Source organism: Cornus florida, unplaced genomic scaffold (genome assembly GCF_030987335.1).
Source record: "Cornus florida cultivar Cherokee Brave unplaced genomic scaffold, ASM3098733v1 CherokeeBrave_3.0.0_Hap2_Chr06, whole genome shotgun sequence".
In the NCBI taxonomy this organism is placed as follows: domain Eukaryota; kingdom Viridiplantae; phylum Streptophyta; class Magnoliopsida; order Cornales; family Cornaceae; genus Cornus; species Cornus florida.
Genome location: NW_026775576.1, coordinates 106,275,620 through 106,297,956, shown reverse-complemented (window position 1 = coordinate 106,297,956; position 22,337 = coordinate 106,275,620). Strand labels below are relative to the sequence as shown.

At 34.0% G+C, this 22,337-nt stretch overlaps 2 protein-coding genes across 2 annotated transcripts; both read left to right on the top strand.

Moving 5' to 3' along the window:
• Positions 1-7,477: 7,477 nt before the first annotated feature.
• On the top strand, positions 7,478-8,053 carry LOC132314770 (uncharacterized). Its single transcript, XM_059813590.1, has one exon. The coding sequence runs from the start codon at positions 7,478-7,480 to the stop codon at positions 8,051-8,053; it is 576 nt and encodes a 191-aa protein (XP_059669573.1).
• Positions 8,054-8,923: 870 nt separating this feature from the next.
• On the top strand, positions 8,924-10,733 carry LOC132314769 (uncharacterized). The gene is made up of 3 exons (XM_059813589.1): positions 8,924-9,422; positions 9,528-9,865; positions 10,398-10,733. The coding sequence occupies exons 1-3, from the start codon at positions 8,924-8,926 to the stop codon at positions 10,731-10,733; spliced, it is 1,173 nt and encodes a 390-aa protein (XP_059669572.1).
• The last annotated feature ends 11,604 nt before the right edge of the window (positions 10,734-22,337 follow it).

Below are 22,337 nucleotides of genomic sequence, written 5' to 3'. Positions count from 1 at the left end.
CTCGATCTCTAGCTTAATTGTCTGCTTCAAAAGGATGGTTGATCAGATCTTTTGCTTATGTTTCAGTGAGTGTAGAGGCTGATCATACTGGTTTTTTTCTTGATGGGTTTTGAAGAAAAGGCAAAACCCATGAAGAGGAACAAACAAGAAGTGATGAATAAGGCTGTGTTAGTGTAAATATAAGGAAGTTCAAAGCATGGCCGGCTCTAACAAGAGAGTGCCACATGTTGGTGTTAAAAACAATGCTGACTTGTTCTATTCGGCGTCCGACTTGTATAACTTCCAAGGTACAGTTGTATGTATACAATATATAATAAATATGTAAGTAAATATATATTTAAGAAATGAAGTTGCTTTTCTGAGTTTTTCTTGCAAGTCACAGTCATTGTTATATTAAACTATTATTATATTAAATGCACAAAGAACTAATTTTTATTGTTTCTGTGAGAGCTCACACTAAAGAATTTTGGCATAACAAAACTATAGTTAATTCTATTCTTTATATTTTGTAGCGCATCAATATGAGAATTAGCATCCAGATGCCTCTCTCTCTCTCTCTCATCATTGCTTTTTCTATCCAGCTATTGCTGCAAAGTACAAGAGAATGATATGATTTTGGGAACGTCAGTGTGTGAGTTTAAGAATTCTTGCGTGTGTCGGGAAGTTGATTAATTATTGACAGAGAGCACCATTTACTTGGCCAACTATAGTGACATGATGTTATGTACTAACATGTACACTTGGTAAGATTTGGTCATTGTGGTGCTTTTAAGTGGCAATGGGTTTAGTTTTTGCCAAGCAACCCACAATAAAAAAAAGTAGTTTAGGGCTAGGCAATAATATTTGTATAACATTTGTGTCTGAGAGGCCACTTCTCTATTGGTCATGAACTCTATTCTTGAGGGTGGGTCCCTCTAATGGATTTGCCTTGGTCAAATTTTCTGACCCATTCCTTGATTGTAATGTGTTAATAATACAGCCCAACACCCAAGGAACCATTGATAAATATAGTGCAGGAAACTTTTAATATATAGACGTAGATGTCTTCAATAAGAAGTTCGTAGATAGTTACCTAAACCTACATTTGGAATTCATTTTAGATCACCTAAATCCCAAAATCTACACTAATTTGTATATATAGGCAGTGGAACACTATCAGTGTGCAATAAATTTATCCTAGGCATCGTTTTTGCATCGAATCTAGAATTTTGTAGCAAAGGGTCACTTTTTCTGATGATAGGGAAATTACTTATTCATTGTAATATTGTGTGGTGAGAAGAGGCTAGAGCTAGCATCATTTTCTAGTGAAGTTGCAGTGCAACCATTAAGGAGTGATAGTTTCAAACTCCAACGATTGACTGGTTGGTTGCTTTTGACATAGTGTTTTCAGGTAGAGATGTTTCTGGTAAAGATGTTTAATATAGACTTCTTATAGTTGCAAGTCTATATATATTAAGTCTGAAACTTTTCTGTGAAATGATTTGTGGAAACTCTGTTTTCTGATCAAGTATATGCACGCTAATACTCTGTTGTTGCTTTTGCTATGAGTGTTGGATCTTCCATGGAAAGTGTTGTATGAAGCACCACCTATTGTTCAATCTTATTATATTCTTCTTGCTTTGTTGTTGTGTAGGAGTGGGTAAAAATTCGATGTAGAATCTTTGTGTGGAAAAGTGGATGGACTTCACTTTGATTATAATTTTGCACAAAGTGGTTATTCGGCTGACGTAAAATATTTTTCTTTTTTAGGTAAAATATATATATATATATATATATATATATATATTTTTATTTTTCAGTGTTTGGCGAAGGTCTAGGTCAAGTCCATCGAACAGGATGTGTAAAATAACTTGGCAGAAATTGATGGGTAAGTTATTTTTGTTAGATTTTAATATTTTTTTCTTCATAAATATTTTATGATAACCAAACACTAGAAAATAAAAAAAAAATATATTTTCTGAAAAATATTTTACATCCAAATAAACGGAACTCAAATTAACGTACTTATGCATGTGAATTCAAGTTTTTGCGAACACTTTTCTTTTAGATACTGATTTATCATCTACCAATTCTTCAGATACCAAACACATTCCGATTTACATTTTACTGTATATTATGCATATGTATCGTTTTTTTAAAAAAAATTCACAACATTGACATTATACAATTCTTACCATAAAAGTAATTTAGCTTCATTCGAAAGCATTTCAATTCATGGATGACTTCTTCAACTCACAGTTTCTTCTTCTATCAAATACGTGCAAAAGGGTTAAAATAAAAAATAAGAGGGAAGTAACAGTAAATTACCCAAAGTTAAAGGCCATGTTGAAAGTAGCAGAACTAGTCCATTTCACTTGTTCTTGTGTGTAATTTTAACTTATTCTGTGTTCTCATGTGTGTGTGTGTGTGTGTGGGGTGGAAATCAATAACAATACAAAAATATATATCACCCAAAACGAGGAACTTTCAGATGGGTTTCTTGTACAGAAAATGAAAAAGAATCTTGGAGAATCACAAGAGAGCTCAAGGACACAAGGTAGTCCCAAAAAAGTAACAAAGCTTCATAAAAATTGACTCAAAGAATGTACTTTTTGTTAGCATTATATCTATTATTTTTATTGTTCTTCGTTTTTTTTTTTTTTTTTTGAAGAGTATTTTTATTGTTCTATGTACTCAATCATACCTTTAAATTATTCAAACAAACTTTGGTTTCAACAATCTACATCTAGAAACTGTAAAGGAAATTATTTAATTCCATTAATTAATATGATTTGATGCTAATAGGAGATCTTAGTGAACAGTGACTGCAATGAAAATCGAAATTTGAGGAACGACTTGGAGTACTGAGGTGTCGAAAGCTCCTTTTTTGTTTTTGTTTTACAACTATTATTAATAAAATAAGTAACAAGAAATGAAGGGTGGATTTTAGTAAAAATAAAAAATTAAGAATTAAAAAATAAATATATAAATAACTGAAGACAAATGATTTACTTGGTTTGTCACCTAAAAAATAATTCAAAAATCAAAAATCAAAAAATTATTTTCACGTAATTATAAAAAACAGTTCAATGTCAACATAAATATGTTTACATTCTCGGAACCATCTATTCAGAATTTAATTATCTTTCATTGTTCCATATTAATTAGATGAATGCGATATTGCTTCATAAGAGTTATTGTTTCATAAGAGTTAACCAAAAAGTCCACGGTGAGTCCTTCCAACGTATAAAAATCAACCCAAATTTAATGTAACGTTAATTGACCTAGTTTTAGGAAGGGCCTATTATACTTGTCATGTGCTGGACTTAAAAACGAGTTTTTTTTTTTTTTGGGTTGAAACTTGAAAGTGTTATAATCTAAGTTTACATAAAGCAGGAGCATAAAAACGACAAAATTATATTGTAAATAGTGAGAATTTAAGCGGGAGCGTATGTAAAAGATTGAGGATTGTGTGATTTAGGTTATAATTCGTATAAGAGTGACGTGACAAGTGACTTAGTTAGGAATTTAGTTGAGGGTTTGATTGTAATTTCCAAAGAGCAAAGCTAGGAATCAGGGAAAATAAAATATTTATTCCCATAAAAGAAGTCATGAACCATAAATAAAAATTTTTGGGGTGTTTTTCTTCCATATTTTTTAATGTTTACGTTCTTCTTCTTCTTCTTTTATTTTTTTTTTAATTTTTTTTTTTATCCGGTCAAAAGAGGCAATTTATTCAACATACACACACATATATATATTATATTATATTTTGGTCCCGTAAAAAAAAAATTATTTTATTTTTTTGTTTTATCAGAAGAAACCAAAAATATTAAATATTGGATATAAAGTGAGGAAATTTGAAAGGGTTGCTGTGTCATTTAAAAAGTAATAATCATTTAGTTGTAAAGTTAATGTTATAATTAACATTTCATTTAAGATTGTAATGTAAGGGTAGAAAAATGAATTGCAAATATGGCCTCCCATATAATTTTATATTATGTATATATTATTAGTATATATATATTTTACTAAGGAAAAAATTTTACAAGGAGTGTTGGAGTAGAAATGGTAGTGCTTGGTTTTTTCCTCTAAATGGTCCAGAGTTCAAATCTTTATAAACCCAATAGTTTCTTATATTTTTGTGGGAAGTAGCTGACCTTATATATCATGTGACAGGTTGGTTGGGTGGGCTTATGAGATCGGGCTTGATGTTCGGGTTGAACGGGCTTTAGCATTTCGGACAGGTTCGGGTTGGGTTTCGGATTTCATAACATATCTACCCGAGCCCGGCCCGAATTAAATTTAGGCTCAATAAACTCAGCCCAAAACAAAAAATCATTGTTCAAGCCCATAAAAATGCGGGCTGAGTGCAGCCCTAGTGATGGTTCATGGAAAGTATTGTATGAACCATCACATATTGTTGAATCTTATTGTATTCTTCTGTAGGAGTGGGTAAAAATTCTATGTAGAATCTTTGTGTGGAAAAGTGCATTACTCCCATGCAATTGGATGGACTTAACTTTGATTATTATTTTGCACAAAGTAGTTATTCTTACTCTCTGTTTTGACCTAAAGTAAATTTTTTTTTTTTTTAATTTTTTTTCTTTTTTTAGCTAAAATATATTTTTTATTTTTATTTTTTGGTGTTTGGTGAAGGTCTAGGTCAAGTCTATCAGACAAGATGTGTAAAATAATTTGTCAAAAATTGATGGGTAAGTTATTTTTGTTAAATTTTAATATTTTTTTTTTCTTCATAAATATCACTGGCGGATTTAAGGTAGGGCTGGGCTGAGCTGGGCTCCAACCCACCCCAAATTTTTTTTTTATTTTTATTACTATGGGTAAATTTAGCCCACCAAAAAAAAAAAAAAAAAAAATTATTAGTGGTATTAGCCCACCCCAACAAGCCCAAGTCTAAAATAAAGGCCTATCCAAACAAGCTCAAAGCCAGGCCATGAACTAGTGATATGTTTTTTTTTTTTTGGTAAATTACACAGACACCCCTTGAGGTTAGGTCATATGTCAGCTAGATAAAGATTTTGGTTTTAACTTTCACTTACACCTCAATTTACTTTTTGGCTTCTGACACATGCGAATTGACACTTTTACCCTCAAATTTTTAATACAAAATATATATAATCCTAAATAACAAAAAGGCCCATATATAGTGTGTGTGTGTATATATATATATAAACACTGTTTGTACGGGCCCAAATCGTGATCGTCGCCGTGCAGCGCCGCCTCCCATTGAATCGTTAGCTCAGTATTGTACATCATTGCCGACCTCGAAATTTAGATCCTCACCGTTGGCAAATCAGTCGTCGATCATCACGCGACTCGGTTCGCTTCACCATCTCCGCTGGTTTTCACGTTGACGGAGCTGCAACTGGGTATTTCTTCACTGTAGAGTTTGGTCACTACCGTTGGGTCGTTCATGCTCATGAAACTGGGTCACCGGAATCTTCACCTCTTTCGCCGTCGACAAGCTCAAACCCACTAACCTCTCGACCTATCAAAAACCCTAGCTTCTCATGGAGGCGAAGTTTAATCACGGTAGCGACGAGGTTCAGGTTTAATCACGGCGACGATGTGGTTCATGGTGACTGTAGGTTCATAACGATATGGTTCAAGGCGACGGTAGGTTCATAACGATATGGTTCATGGGCTGGGTTTCAGTTGGGTCTTGTGGCTAGGTTTTGTTTTGGGTAGGAGCGGTGGTGTTAAAGGTGTTGGGTAGGGTTGTGGTGATGGAGGTTTTGGGTGGGTGGGTGGGTGGGTGGTGGTGGTGGTGATGGAGGTTATGGGTGGGTAGTGTTGAAGGCTCTTCTAAATCAAACCCAAATTGTTATGCCAATCACTCATCGATTATACTACTTTAATTCACGAAAACTCGTCAATTCTTCGAACCATTGTTAACGAAATTAATTTCCGGCAACCACAAACCCAAAACCCATTAAACCGTCATCTTTACCGACAGATCCCTGTGAAAAAGAAAAGAAAAAAAAAAACGCAATAATATTAACAATTTTATTGAAGAAATACAACCACTTGCTTGTGAAATTGGGGGTTTCGATTCTCTTGGTGGGACTTGCTTTTAGACTCCTCTCTCTCAATCTAGTGGGTTTTTTGAATGTTGCAGAAACCCATTTTCTCCAGAAAACTTGAACACACAACCACCTCATAGATATATAGTGTGTATATAGATTTAGATATATAGTGTATATATGTGTGTTTGACTGTTTTTATTAATTTTGTGTATAAATTAGGGTTTGGTGAGGGAGGGGAAAAGATTGTATATGTGTGTGAGTGTGTATATATGTATGTGACTGGTGGTGACTGGTTTTGGAGGTGGCGGCCATGGGTCTGTAAAATTCTTGATTGGTTTTAGAGAAGATGAACGTGTGTATTATACGTAGAGGGGGTGAGGTGGGTGAGTGGTATTTTTGTCTTAAAAAAATTGAAACATATTTCTTGTAAGTTAACAATTAGTCAAAGGGGTAACATAGTCATTTTGCATGTAAAGTACTCTGCCCACCCATGAAAAATGACATTTGGGGTGTGAATGAAATATTAAACCACTAATTCAAATATAAGTGAAAATTAAAACCAAAATCTTCATCTAGTTGTAATATGTCCTAACCTCAGGGGTCTCTGTGTAATTTAGCCTCTTTTTTTTTTGGTTAAAAAAACTCGTGATATGCTCCATTGCTCTTGCCCAAACTCTTAAGTATTGCAATTCTCGTTTCGCCAACATCCACCACCGTCCTTCTCTGGTCTCTGCGTTCTGCCGATATTCGCCCTTGGTACGAGTTAAAGCCTTGATTTCGAAGGCCTTCGGTTCACTACTGAATTGATTTTTAAGGACTTCAGTGCATCATTAAGGTTAGTGAGCTCAAAACTAAATTGATTAATTTCTAATTTTCTTTTGATAACTCAAAACTGAATTGATTTCTAATTTTCTAATTCTGACAGACACAGATAGACTTGGTAGTTGGTAAAATTAGGTTTTTGATGATTTCTAAGGACTTCTTATTTCAAAATTTATATATATATATATGTGTGTGTGTGTGTGTGTGTGTGAAAATGCAGTCTTATGAAGTTATGCTTTCAAATGAATGGTGTAATTTACTGATTAGTCTGATTTACCCAGTTGCCCTGGATTTGGAAGAGAAGAGTTCACTACTTCACTGAACATGATCAAGTATTCATGTTATTGAAAAAATCAAGAGTCTAAAGAATTTTGCCGTGGCATCTACTCCTTCACAATCTGGTATGTCAGTATGTCTTACTCATTGTGTTAATTAACTTAATTCTTGAAAATATTGGTTCTTTAGTTATTTATTAATGAATAATGATGATTGTCCAGGCTAGCGAAGTCATTTATTTTATGAACAAAGTACAATTTAGTTTGATTTAGGCATTTTTAATTAATATATATATTTTTAGGGATTTTTAATTTAACCCATTCTTTAATTTTATTAGGTTAAAAATAATAATGGCTCAATATCAACCGCCAAACAAGAAAGCGAAAAATATGTCTATTCTCTCATTCTATAAAAAAGGAGGCCAAATGAGTGGCGATTATCAATCAAAAAAGGATATACCTAGTGCATCTAACATTGACAATGATCTTGATTTGCAACCTCATGCCCTACCCCAAGTTGTTGAACCGAAGCAACTCCACTCCACTTCTATTGAAAAAGATCATGGGTTACGTATTCAAATGCATGAATACTCGGTGAATCAAAGGGATGAGGTTAGACGAGCTTATATCAATTTGGCGCCTTATCAATCTAAACTTTCTAATTATCCTAGCTCTTGGACTGGAAAGCAGAATCGGCGATTTAAGTACGAATGGTTCAAACAATTTCTTTGGCTAGAGTATTCTCCTTCAAATGATAAAGCATATTGTTTTCCATGCTTTCTCTTTGAAGAGAGAAATAAAACGGGGACTCGTTCTGCACTTATGCTCTGTTCGGTAGGAAGGAAGAAAGAAGGGTGGAAAGAAAATAGGAGGGAAGAAACAAAATTCCTTCGCTCTGTAGGAAAGAGACACGAAGGGAAAGGATAATAGGAGGGATGTCTTATCCCTCCCTGTTAACAAATTTTCTTCCGCCTAAATTTGGGCGGAAGACAGGAGAAAAAACAAGTGGAGCTATTATAATACTATTAAATTACAATATTATCCTTTCTAAATATTAAAAATTAAACCCTACACATCTCATCTCACGCAAAAAAAAAAAAAAAAAAAAAAAAAAAAAAAAAAAAAAAAAAACTATCAAGATATGATTCAGGTGTTATATATATATATATATACTTTCTCCTTTATCTTACCTTGAACTTTCTCCTTTATCTCTCTCACACACACACACACACACACATACACACATATATATATATGGATTGTTTGTTATATAATTTCCTTATTAGTAAAAAAAAAGCATTCAGAAGAAAAAATACACAGTCTACATAAAGAAAAAAATATACAGTCTACATGATGAAATATGATTATATATATATATATATATATAAATTAAAACAAACAATAAATTAGAGTGAAATTAATGGTACTGTTAAAATGAGTAGTAAAAATGATCGCAACGAACAAAGGAATTTGGTAGGTTCTTATCTTCTCTTCTATCCAACTGAACAAAACGAGAGAAGTTCATAATCTCTTCCCTATGGATGTCTCATCCTTCCCTTCTTCTCTCATTTCCATCCAATTTACTTCCTTCCTAACGAACGGAGCATTATTAATGGTGGATTTAAGCATTAGAAGAGAGTTAATGATGGAGATAAATGTGAATTCTTGAGACACATGGGACTTCAATCTTCACCACATAGCAAATGTGCCATGCTTTATAGAAATTTAAGTAAATTGGCACAAAATATTGATAAAGTGTTGAATGCCTAATCAAGAGAAAATATTTTGAAGAATTGAATGCGGCTTAAGACAACTATTGAAACCGTTTGCTTTTTAGCATTGCAAGGAATTGGTTTTAGAGGCCATGATGAAAGTTCAAGTTCATTAAATAGAGGGAATTTTATTGAAGTGTTAAAGTATAAAGCAGAAGTAAATGATGAACTCTCAAGTGTTATCTTAGACAATACTCCACAAAATGCCCAATACATTGCTCCATCAATTCAAAAAGAGATTCTTCATATTCTTGCAAACAGAGTGAGAAAAATGATTTGTGATGAAATTACGGGAGGCAAATATTGTATTCTTGTTGATGAAGCACAAGATGAGTCTAAAACGGAGCAAATGGCTCTTGTTTTAAGATATGTCAAGCATGATGGTTTGCTAATTGAACTCTTTTTTGACATTGTGGGAGTTAAAAACACATCAGCAGTGATGCTTAAGGATGCAATATCTGATATTCTTGTTCGGTTCGATCTTTCAATTCAAAATTTGAGAGGTCAAGGGTACGATGGTGCGAGTAATATGCGTAGCGAATGGAATGGAGTATAAGCATTATTTCTTAAAGAGTGCCCATTTGCTTATTATGTCCATTGTTTTGCTCATCGATTACAACTAACATTAGTTACAGCAGCAAAAGATGAGCCAAATATTTGGCAATTCTTCTCTCACCTGACTTGTATTGTCAATCTTGTTGCTTCCTCTCCCAAGCGTCTTGCTGAATTAAAATCTTTTCAAAGGGATGAGATTGCACGTATGTTGAGCATAGGTGAACACCAATCTGGTAAATGGGCTAATCAGATTGGCACCTTGCATCGAGCTGGAGCTACTTGTTGGAGCCCACATTATGATTCTGTAAGGGACTTGATTGATATGTATACTACATCTTGCACAGTTGTTGAAAATCTTAGAAAGGGTGGGCAAACTCAACAGATGCGTGGGCAAGCTTTGGATGTTTACAAGGCAATGAGAAGCTTTGAATTTATATTTATCTTGCACCTAATGGATAACATTATAGGATTCACTAACACACTTTGCCAGGCCTTGCAACACAAATCTCAAGACATTCTAAATGCTTTGAAATTAGTCTAAACAACCAAAATTATCCTTCAAAAATTTAGACAAGATGATTGGGATACTTTCCTTGCAAATGTGGTGTCATTTTGTAATCGACATAACATTGATACACCTGATTTGAGTTCTCGTTATGTAGAGGGTACATGTCGTTATTGTCAGCAACAAGATCATAATACAGTTGAGCACCATTATCACTTTGACATTTTCAACTCTGCAATAGATTTAAAACTGATAAGAGTTAGAACATATATTCAACAAAGAAGTAGTGGAACTTCTTAGTCTTAGCTCAGCTTTGGATCCTAGTGATTCTTTTGAATCTTTTGACGTGAACAAGATATGCAATCTTGTTGAGAAATTGTATCCTTGGGACTTCATTGGTCAATATGTTAAATTATTGAAGTTTCAGTTGATACATTAGCAACTTGATGTACCTAGTGATCCAGAGTTTCAAAATACTTCTTTTCTTACTGATTTATGTGGGAAACTAGTTGTAAGAAGGAAGTCCGAGTGTTACCCTTTGGTTGACAGATTGATCCGTCTTGTGTTGACTCTTCCCGTTTCTACAGCAACTACAGAAAGAGCATTTTCAGGCATGAAACGTGTTAAAACAGCGATGCGTAGCACGATGGGAGATGAATTTCTTGCTGATTGCATAACCGTCAACCTTGAACGAGACCACGGTTGGAAAATTGATTTGGAGTCTATTATTGACAAATTCAAGTCTTTAAGGACTTGTCGAGCACAACTTAGATAGATATTTTGTAATATTTGAATTCAAATATATATATATATATATATAGATTATGTTATAGAAAAAAAAAAATTTGCTTAAGAAATTTTGTTTTTAAATTTACGTTTAATTTTAGCCCACTCCATTGTCAATTCCTGGATCCACCCTTGATAAATATTTTATGACAATCAAACACCATAAAATAAAAAAATATTTTCAGAAAAATATTTTACATCCAAATAAACGTACTTAATGTCTGTGAATTCAAGTTTTTGTGAGCACCCTTTCTTTTAGATACTATTCTATTTGATTTATCATCTACCGATTCTTCATATACCAACCACATTCCGATTTTGCATTTTACTGTATATTATGCATATGTATTGTTTTTTTTTTTTTTTTTCTTTTTAATTTTAAATTCACAACATTGACATTATACAATTCTTACCACAAAAGTAATTTAGCTTCATTTGAAAGCATTTCAATTCATAGATGACTTCTTCAACTCACAGTTTCTTCTTATATCAATACGTGCAAAAGGGTTAAAATAAAAATACGAAGGAAGTAACAGTAAATTACCCAAAGTTAAAGGCAATGTTGAAGTAGCAGAACTAGTTCATTTCACTTGTTCTTGTGTGTAATTTTAACTTATTCTGTGTCTTCATATGTGTGTGTGTGTGTGTGTGTGGAACTCAATAACAATACAAAAATATATATCACCCAAAACGAGGAACTTTCAGATGGGTTTCTTGTACAGAAAATGAAAAAGAATCTTGGGGAATCACAAGAGAGCTCAAGGACACAAGATAGTCCCAAAAAAGTAACAAAGCTTCATAAGAATTGACTCAAAGAATTTACTTTTTGTTAGCATTATATTTATTATTTTTGTTCTTTTTTGTTTTTTGGAAGAGTATTTTTATTATTCTTTGTACTCAATCATACCTCTAAATTATTCAAACAAACTTTGGTTTCAACAATCTACATCTAGCGACTGTAAAGGAAATTATTTAATTCCATTAATTAATATGATTTGATGCTAATAGGATATCTTAGTGAACAGTGACTACAATGAAAATCAAAATTTGAGGAACAGTTTTTAAAATTTTTTTTTTTTACACCTATTATTAATTAAATTAGTAATGAGAAAAGGGGTGGATTTTTGTAAGAATTAAGAACTAAAAAAATAAATATATAAATGAATGAAGACAGAAAGTTTGCTTGATTTGTCATCCAAAAATTATAAACGATAGATTCACATTGAACTGTCAATTGGCAAAGCTAAAAATCCATCAATTTAGAATTATCATTCGTGCTCCGATATTAACTAGATCAATGTGTTGTTGCTATAAAAGAGTTTTTCAAAGAGTGAATCCTTCCAACATATAAAAATCAACCCAAATTTAATGTAACAGTAATTGACCTAGTTTTAGGAAGGGCCTGTTGTACTTTGTACACCTACTAGAGCTTGAAAACGAGTTTTTTTTTGGGTCGAAATTGTTAGAAATTCAAAGAACCTTTCCACAAAAAATAAAGCATACAAAGAAGGAAGTTTTGTCTGAGTTCATCATGATAATGATATTTTTTCAGTAAAATAAAATTGATTGGCAAAATAGATTTCTTTCTTTTCATGTTTTGTATATACTACTGAGGAATAAAATTTTTTACTTTACGGAATCTAGATGTATTATTAGTTTTGATTCCAAGACTTGAAATTATCATAATTCTACAAAAAAATATAAAAATAAAATAAAATAAATGACAAAGGAAACCAGACATATATCCCTCGGGTTGTCCATGAGATTTACCGAGCTGGGGCTTTCAACTGGGTTGGACTTCACTTCAAAAAAGGTTGGGTTAGAACATACTGGGCCAGACTGGCCCGGTTAGCAAAAGTGCAGATATTAGGTAAGGATTCCTAAGACTGCAACTTGGGCGGGTTGGACAGGTTAGAGATACAGTTTGAGCCCAACTGACATATGAAACCCTAACTACTCCATATTAAACCAACTCATCCGCCTATTTTTAAACCGGAGTTAGAGATTTTGTGTTAGAAAGTCAAGTTAATTCAGGTTATCCACGTGACCAATCTCTACATTAAAATTTTTAATGCAATCTCAATTTAGTTTTAGATTAAAGTATTCGAGTCTGGGTTGAGCTTGGGTTCGCTAGTACCTTAGTTCAAGAACCTTAGCTCAAGACCAATCTTAATTAAGTTTAGGCTGAGATTTTTCAATCAAGACTTAACTCTGATGGTAAAATAATTGCTCACAAGTCCAAAATCAGTCTCCACTTGTACCCCTAAGGATTCCTTCTCTATCCCGTCTCCTTTTAGGAAACAAGCTAGCTCCTGTTCCCATCTTGTGAGTTCTCCATTTCATCTGTCTAGTTTTCAGTGATGGTTAGGGTTTTATGATTTGAAAACTCACCACAACAAGCCGGAAACAATTAATTTCATATCAGGGGAAAACAGAAAAGGCACAAATCGATTTGTTGGGTTTTATTTTAGTGCAAAAACATTTTGATTTAGCGTAATGAATTTGATATTTTCTGGGTACGTAACACCAATTAATTTATAGTACACATATATAGTTGCATGCATTATGGAGACGGAGTGAGTGCATGAACAAGATAAATAAAAACAGAACACACACACATAAAAGACAAACGGGTGAAGCTAGCAATAGACTGGATGAGCTTTTATTTAATTATCACATGTATTATACACACATAACAAGCTAGATACATGCATGCAGGGTCCTTTTATTTATTTATTTATGGATAAGATTAAGACCAATTAATGATCTTAGTTAATTAATGTGACCCATGCAGCTTCATCCGCCGCCATTAATGCTTGCTAATTAATAGTGTTTGAGAATGAGCTTCCCATCGGGGATGAGGGCATAAGGAGTCTTACGTTCGGCATCCCCCCACACAATAGCCCAGTAATTCCTGGCAACACCGCTCTTGTCCTTGGCCACTAAATTGAGTAAGTGAGTTTGTTTGGTCTTGGATATAACTAATACCTATCCCCCGCTCACCATCACTAATTCCAAACCCTGTCCGGTGTTCCTGTTGTGCTCCGCCACACCCCACGCTCCCAAAAATGGCACATGAGGGTCTTCCGGGTTCACCGGAGAGATCCTAACCGTGTGTAAAGGCACCACCTTCCCTTCGTTTCGAAGGGACACGGGCTTCCCGTCACTCCCCATCTCAAGGCTAAATTTCTCGTGATTAATGCTAGTAGGGTACTGCATTACGGTTGCTGCCATTTTTTTTTTTTTTCTCTCTCTCTCTCTCTTAGTTACAGTATTTATTTCTTTGTAATCTGCTCTGCTTATAAGGAAAATGGAGGTCCAGCCTCACCTATTTATAGAGCCAGCTGAGCCCACTAGTAATTAAAAGTACTGGAGACTAGTAATTAAAAGTACTGGAGAGAAAGACAAATTAAGTCACTTACAGAATCTCATTTATATTATATCACTTTATTTATTTCATACCTTAGCTTCATATATATATATATATAAGGACAACTACCTTTTCCTAGCTACTTCCCTTCCTTTATTTCTCTTTTATTATTATTATTTTTTTTAAAGTCACACTGCTCCAAAAAGAATATCTTATTTGGGGAACCGCAACCCACGCTACTGGAACATATTTGAAACATACTACTCCTACTAATTTGTAGGCCCACTAAAACAATGATTATAAAATGAAAAATTAATGATTACATGAAAGTGGCATCTTATATATTAAACTATTCCTTTTCAACAATTAATTAAGTTCAAAGTAAAAAAAAAAAAAATTGATCAAATTAAGATATATATACACTTTCTTCGTCATAATTTTTGAAATCGACTTTTAATATGGAACAGAAATTATATATATATATATGTGTGTGTGTGTGTGTGGATAAAGTCACATAAATTATAAAGATAAGAAAAAAGGAATATATAAAAGAAGAAAAGTATTGTGTCGCTTCCCAAAAAAAAAAAAAAAAAAAAAAAAAAAAGGTGATAATGAAATTGTTCGAACAAGGTCATCTTCAATAGCATTATCTAGCTCATTCTTTGAAGCGACTCAACCTTCTTTTATATATTCCTTTTATCTTAACTTCATAATTTCTATGACTTTATCGATTGTTACAAAATTTGTAAACACGCTCTCTTTTTATCTTTTCTATCATCTATTGAAACATTTACGACAAATAGTAACTTAACTTCTTTTTTTTTTTTTTTTTTTTTTTTTATCAACCTTTTTATTTGTCCTATTATCTCTCTCTATATAAATTTATATTATATAGATTTTTTTTTTTTTTTTTGGAATAACTCCAAATATATGAGACTTCGGATTGGGTAAGTTGCTGAGTATGACCGTAGAGGCGTAGCCCTATATTGTCGTAAGCTCCTAATGAGAATCGAACTCCAGACTAGCCTAGTGCTAGTTGTCGTTATACATATATATATTTTTCTTGGAAATTTATCATCTATATAGCTGTCCCTCTATTAATCAACAAATAACTTATTGAGAAAATTACGACATGCATTCTTAGACAAATTTTAATATATAGGTGAGTATATATATGTGTGTTACTTCTTGTATAACGAAGATTGTCATGTCACAAATAAGCGCATTGAAGATTAAAGGCACCCCCTCCCTCCCATCAATATTCTTTTAAAGGCAATGCTTAACTACTCACCCCTTATGTGCTCCAATAATAAAATAACACATCAGCTTTAATAACAAAATAATCCACGCTCTCCTCTGTTTTCTCAGATCAACTATTGAATAAACGTCCAATCAACGGGTCAGTGGCCTAACGGTATCAGCCTCTTATTTCCTAAAGGGAGGTCAGGGGTTCGAGTCTCGAAAGAGACAAGTGTGTGAGAGTACCAACTAGAAAACAAAATATAAATAAATAAATAAACGTACATGGCTTTTTTATTATTTTGCTGATTTTGTTATTAAAGCTGATGTGTTATTTTGTTATTAGAACACAAAAGGAGTAAGTAAGGTAAATGTAATATCCTTATTTTTTAATAGGATATAATTGAAATTTAATTATGTGTTTTATGTGCACTTTAATTGATTAATTGATTATTTGTTTTATTTGTATTTAAATGTGATTATCTGGCTATGTGTTTAATTGTAATTATTTTAAATTAATTGTTTAATTGTTATTTATTCTAAATTAATTGTTTAATTGTTATTTAATTGTTTATTTGTTATTTAATTTACTTAGTTGATTTAATTGGTGTTTTCATTGATGTGTGTTATCTAAGTGGCTTGTATGACTTAATTGATTATAATTTGTATGTGTCGTATATAGTTTAGGTTTAGGGTTTTTATGTTATGGGGTTATGTAGCCGACGTGTAGTTTGGTTGGAGTTAGAAGTAGGGTTAATAAACGCCTATATATATAAAACAGTATATGTCTACTAGGGTTGAAAACCTTATTCACGTAATAGTCTTGAGAGGGAAAACAGAGGCACACGGAATGGTTTTGAGAGATAAACAGAGAGGGTCTTAAGAAATAAACATAGACGGTCTTGAGAGATTAATTATGGGAGTTGCTTGTGGGTTGAGCCAAGAAGCAACAGAGGAAGAGAACAGTGATCAGAGGAGGAAGAGATAGTCTTAGGGTTGCCGAAACGTAGAGACGATGTTAAAAAGTTTCAAACCGAAACCTAAAGGCAAGTTTCATTCTATCTCATTCCTGTAAACTTGTGTTTTGTGCATTCTATATGGTCTCCAGGAATTAATTCAACTTTAAAAATGGAAATTTGGTGCAAGTTATCAGACTGTAAATTGTTTGTATGTTTAATTAACTGATGTCGGTTTTCTTGCATAAACTGTTTTGTTTTCGTTTTAGATTTTTGTCAATTAATTCATACTGGAATGTGAGGAGTTTCTAGGACTATAAGAACTTAAATTAAACCCTAAGAATGTTAAAAAGATTCGGGACAGGGACGTTGAACTTCGCCGGAAGCGCAGAAACAAACAGATGAAGCAGAGAGGGGTTCTCATGTAATAGACTCTATATATATAATTTAATGGAAGCCAGGCATGTTGGTTTATACTGTGTTAATAGACTCTATAAAAGTTAAATAATAATTTACTTGTTGTCACGGAATAGGGAAACTTTATTGCTAGTGGTTGGATTAGCAAAGTAAACAGACTAATATGAATGAAATTGTAGGATTTGAGTATGATTGTATCATGCCTTGGATTCATAATGAAGGATTAAATGGACATCATGAAATTTATATAGTAATTCGCATGCTGTTAAGGATTGTGGAAGGTTTAAATTGCTAGTCTTGATTAGTAAATTTAATGGACTAGTATGAAAGGATTTATGGGATTTTTGTATAATGTGCTCAGTTAATACTTCTGATTATCATTATAACATGCTATGGATTTTAAATTGATGAACGATTATAATATCTGTTTTGTCAATTGGATGGATATGGATAGTTTAAATTGTGTATCTTTACTTTAGCAATTTAAACGGAGGTTCTATGATTATAATCATATATTGGATGCATGATAGGATCTTATCTATATCTAATTTCTATTATGTTTGTCTCTGGATGTATTTGATGTTCATTTGAGTGTGCATCATTTATGGATCATATGCATTGTATGCACCGGTATGGGACGGTGGCATATTGGGGATGGATTAGATTAAAACGCTAAATCCTACTTCTTCATACATACAGAATGGATTAACTAAAATAGTTAAATCCTACATGGATGCATGTCCTGTCAACTAAAACAGTTGAATGACATAACGGATGTTTTTTTTTTTTTTTTTTTTTTTTTTTTTTTTTTTTTCTATATTAGGAAGGATTTATATATATACTTATGGTACTGTGATATGAGTTTGATTCTCAGGATCATGGTTAGGGTGTGTATACCGCAAAGGATGGGTAACTGGATATTGCTGATGTTCCCTGACAGGAGATGTACATGGTCACTGGAAAGTGTGATTTTCATGTTACCTTCTATGCAGACTGAGCTACACTATAGGCTAGTGAGCATCCTATAGTGTGTATCTATTTCTATATGAACTATTTTAGTTATTGCCGAGCTATCTAGGATATATCTGCGTATCTGGTTTATGTATAGATTGTAGTCGGATGGAACTTGCATGTGGGCCCGACCCACTCTTATTTTTCAGGTGTTCGTCAGTACCAAGCTTAGAGCTTGATCGTGATGAAGCAGTAGTCACTCACTCTTCTGACTACATAAGATTTCCGTTCTTATTTTAGTTTTGGATTTTGGTTCTGTAATTTTTTTCATTTGGAATTATTAGGGGTTCACTGGATGGATTCTCGAGTTATACAGAATGGAAAGATTAAGTTATATTAATCTATTAGTTTGGAGGATTTTTATATTTAGAATTCTTTTCAACGTGTTATTTTATTTTTAATTCTTTTGTACTCTTACTTGTTTACATATTAATTGTTTGGTATTCTTCGGATCTGTGTTCGAACTTGATCATCCGTGACTCTAGAATCGAGGGGTATCACTGTAAAGCTACCACCGGCGAATAGTTAAGTATTATCCTTCTTTTAAAAAGACAGCAAACAAATGAGACAACCAAAGACGTCAATAGCCCCCCCCAGCGGTGAGTAGCTAAGCATTATTCTTCTTTTAAAAAGACGACAAACAAATGAGACAGCCAAAGACGTCAATATCCCCCCTCCCCACCGCACCCCAAGCCTCAGTACAGGCAAAAGAGTATGTTTGTTTAACCAATGATCATTAATCAATTATTATCTCCGTTCCAAATTAAATGTTCATCTTTTTAATTTTGGCTATCCCATTTGTAAAGTCAAAGTATCTTTTTATAATATTAGCAATTTTGAACTTATAAAAAGTAAAACATCACAATTATAAATCCACTATGAACATATTTGATAATTCATTCACTACCAATACAATAAAAAAAATATTAAAACATATCATTTTAAAAAGTTAGATTTTCCGAAAATAGAAGTTTAATTTGGGCCAGATGAAGTATAATTCATTAATATAAATAAATTCCTCTAGCACACACACACACACACACACACACACATATATATATATTGAACGTATATGCAATATTATATATATATATGAAACTTTTACAGAGCCATTAGTCCAATGGCACAAACAACCCAACAACAAGGCAGCCCAAAATAAATACAACACAGTGGGGGGTGTAGCCCAATTAGCCGATGCTATTAATGGAGACAGAATCATTTTTTTTTCCCGGTAAGTTAAAATTTATTAGAAAAGAAACAAAATAGAAGAAAAAGGGAAGGGCCATGCCCAGACAGAGGAAGGCAAAGAAAACTCCAGACAAGCTGGGAAAAGATACAAGCACTAAAAGAAAAGGAACCCAAAAAAACACACCCCTACCCCCCAAGTTCTACTACTGGGGAATGAAAGCGATGACTGTGCTCGGAAGGCTCCAAGTAGTGGCGACAGACCTCGACAAAGTACAGTCTGTAAAACGAACCGTGGAGAGCTTGCTCTTGACACAATCCTCAATTTGTTTCCAAAACTGCTCCACTGTAAGTCTATAATTTGTAAAGGTTCTATTGTTTCTCTCCCTCCAAATGAAGTACACAGCGCATGCGAAACATAATTTGTACATCACCACCTTAGGAGATTTTGACGTCGAGCACCACAGGTTGGCAATCCAGTTTGCAATGGCCTCAATACCCTGCTCACCGGTGTAAATTCCACATTTATGCTGTAAAAACTGCCATACTATATTAGAGTAAGGACAGTTAAAGAAAAGGTGATTATGACTCCTATCTTCCAAGTTGCAAAGGGAGCAGGCTCTGTCAAATTGCCTATTCGAAAAGCGAGATTTATCTCTGGTTTTAAGCTTGTGATGGATAGCAACCTAAGCTATAAAAGAATGTCTCGGAATGTGGTTTTTGAACCAAATGACATGGGACCAGCTAATCAAAGGACTAGGGGAAAGGAGAGCAGTATAAGTACTTTTAAGATTAAAGGACCTAGTAGGGGAGAGGGAACAAGAGACTTTGTTAGAAAAATTGTTACTAATGGGAGGAAGTAACTCAGTAGTTCCCACTGTTGGAGCTAAAATCTAGAAGGCTCTGGGAATTCTCCAATGGGATTGCCGAATAAGAGAACTAAATTTGGGATTAGCACTCCAATGAGAATTTAAGATCGATTCAGCACTAATTCTATTATCCAGATGACCTAATGGTAGCCAGTAATCATGCCAAAAAGAGATGTTCTTGCCATCACCTACCATGTGTCTGATGAAAGGCCTAGCCATTCCTCTCAGCTTCAAGAGCAATCTCCAGTTGGAAGAGCATATTTGGTTAGTTTTAATGGTCCAAAAGCTACCCTCTTTGATGAGGTTGGAATGAGCCCAGTCGAACCACAAAGATTGACCTTCATCACTGAACAAAAACCAAATGTGTTTGAGGATAACAATTCTATTAAGGGAGTAAAGGTTAGGTAGACCAATCCCTCTATAATCCTTAAGTTTACACACCTCTTTCCATTTGATCATAGCACCTGTAGACTTGAGGTCAACACCAGTCTATAAAAAATTTCTTTAAGATTCCATTAACCTATTGGAGAACTTGATTGGGGAGAATGATGAGGCTGTTCCAGAAATTATGGATGCTAATAAGAATGGACTTAATGAGTTGTACTCTACCAGTATAAGACAAAAACTTAGAAGTCCAATTCCCCACCCTAGATGTAATGTTTTCCACCAAGCTTCTACAGTCAGATGCAGATAACCTGCTAGAAGAGAGGGGAAACCCAAGGTACCTAAAAGGAAAGTGCCCCATCTTGAACCCACAGGCCTCTATAAGGCTTGAGTAGACATCAGTAGAAATATTAGAGGTAAATACCTTGTATTTACTAGGATTTGGTGACAGACAAGATGCTCCATTAAAATCATTGAGGGCATTAAGCAGAGTAGATAATGAACTGAGGTCCCTATGAAAAAACAACATCAAATCATCTACAAAACAAATGTGAGAAAGCCTATTTTTCTTGCATCTCCAGTGGAACAAGAACTCAGGGGCCCTCTGAATAGCATTGTTGAGGAAAGATGATAAAACATCCATAACTATAACAAAGAGGAAGGGGGAGAGATGATCACCTTGCCTTAATCCCCAGGAACCCCTGAAATACCCCACAAGTTCTCCATTAATTGCAATAGAGTATGAAGGAGTAGAGATACAGGTGGAAATCCAATTGATGAATAAAGGAGGGAACTTGAGAATAGTAAAGGCATCAATAAGAAAAGGACAGCATACAGAGTCATAAGCCTTCCCGAGGTCCACCTTCACAGTACACTTTGGAATGGGAGATGATGTGTTGTGATACCCTCAGATTTTCGGATGCGGGTTGGCCAGGCCCATGCCCGATTACCCGAGGATATCAAACCAATTAGCAATAATCGAACACAGAATAATTATATCAAAAGAGATAAATAAAATTTGCTGAAATGAAAACTAAAAGAGTAATCCAATATTTGAAAACCTCAGAATAAATAACTCCATTGATAAATAAGATATTTCAAATACAACTGATTCACTACGAACACATATCGTTCTCCAACTTATACAACTTGGGAATCCATCCAGTGGACCCCTAAAATAACCCACTGAACTCAAAAGACTGGAAACAAAACCCAAGTCTAAACACAAAATATATTCCAATGTCATCGGTGGAGTGAACAACTATATCTGCTCAGCACGATTAAGCTCTGCAGCCTGGAACTGACGAACACCTGTAAAGAATAATAGAAGAGTGGGTCAGGCCCATGAGCAAGTTCTAATCTAGCTGCAATCCATACAGTGACCCGATACGCAGATACACCGTAGATACCTCACAATATTTATCTAGTCCATACATATATATATCCACACTATGGGACATTCACTGAACTACAATAGGGGTCTCAACCTGAATAGAAGGCAACATGCGAAAACGCACCCAAAGGTGGGCATGAGTACCTAGACCTAACAGGGTACACCTCAACCTACTATAGCTAGCTACGCATCCACTGCATATACGCGTCCTAACCAACGAGTCTGAGACTCAAGCTCATCTCGTGGTACCATAACCATATATTTAAAGTCCATTCAAATCCATCCATAGGAACTCCAATAAATCGTTCAGCTTATTCAGCTGCACAGACTTATATAAGAGATCCAGTAAGTCGTTCAGTTTATTCAACTGCACAGACTTAAATATAAGGAGAATTATGTTTTTATAATTCGTACCCTTCTTCCCAAAATAGGTAGGACTGAGTATTTTGAATCAGTCTGTCCCTAGTATGTCACCGTCCCAAACCGGTACATACAATCCACAAAATCCATATAATTGATAGAACAGGCAAATCTGTTCACCAATTAAAATCCATAAGGTAGGAATTAACATTTTGAGCTAAACCATACCTAGTATGCCACCGTCCCATACCGGTGCATACAATCCTCCATATCCATGTAAATTACAACATTCAAATGATAAGCAAGTAATTTACAATGCAAAACCAAACCCAGATAAATGACAGAATTTTAATGTGAGAATTCAGCAATTAAAATCCAATACATAATTCCAAATAATTGGCCAAATTTA

Excerpts from the sequence above, each read along its gene's own strand:
- LOC132314770 (XM_059813590.1), top strand. The coding sequence starts at position 7,478 with ATGGCTCAATATCAACCGCCAAACAAGAAAGCGAAAAATATGTCTATT.
- LOC132314769 (XM_059813589.1), top strand. The coding sequence starts at position 8,924 with ATGCGGCTTAAGACAACTATTGAAACCGTTTGCTTTTTAGCATTGCAA. Across the intron at positions 9,423-9,527 it reads TCAAGGGTACGATGGTGCGA|TTACAGCAGCAAAAGATGAG; the intron begins GTAATATGCGTA and ends AACTAACATTAG. Across the intron at positions 9,866-10,397 it reads AAGCTTTGGATGTTTACAAG|CAACTTGATGTACCTAGTGA; the intron begins GCAATGAGAAGC and ends TTGATACATTAG.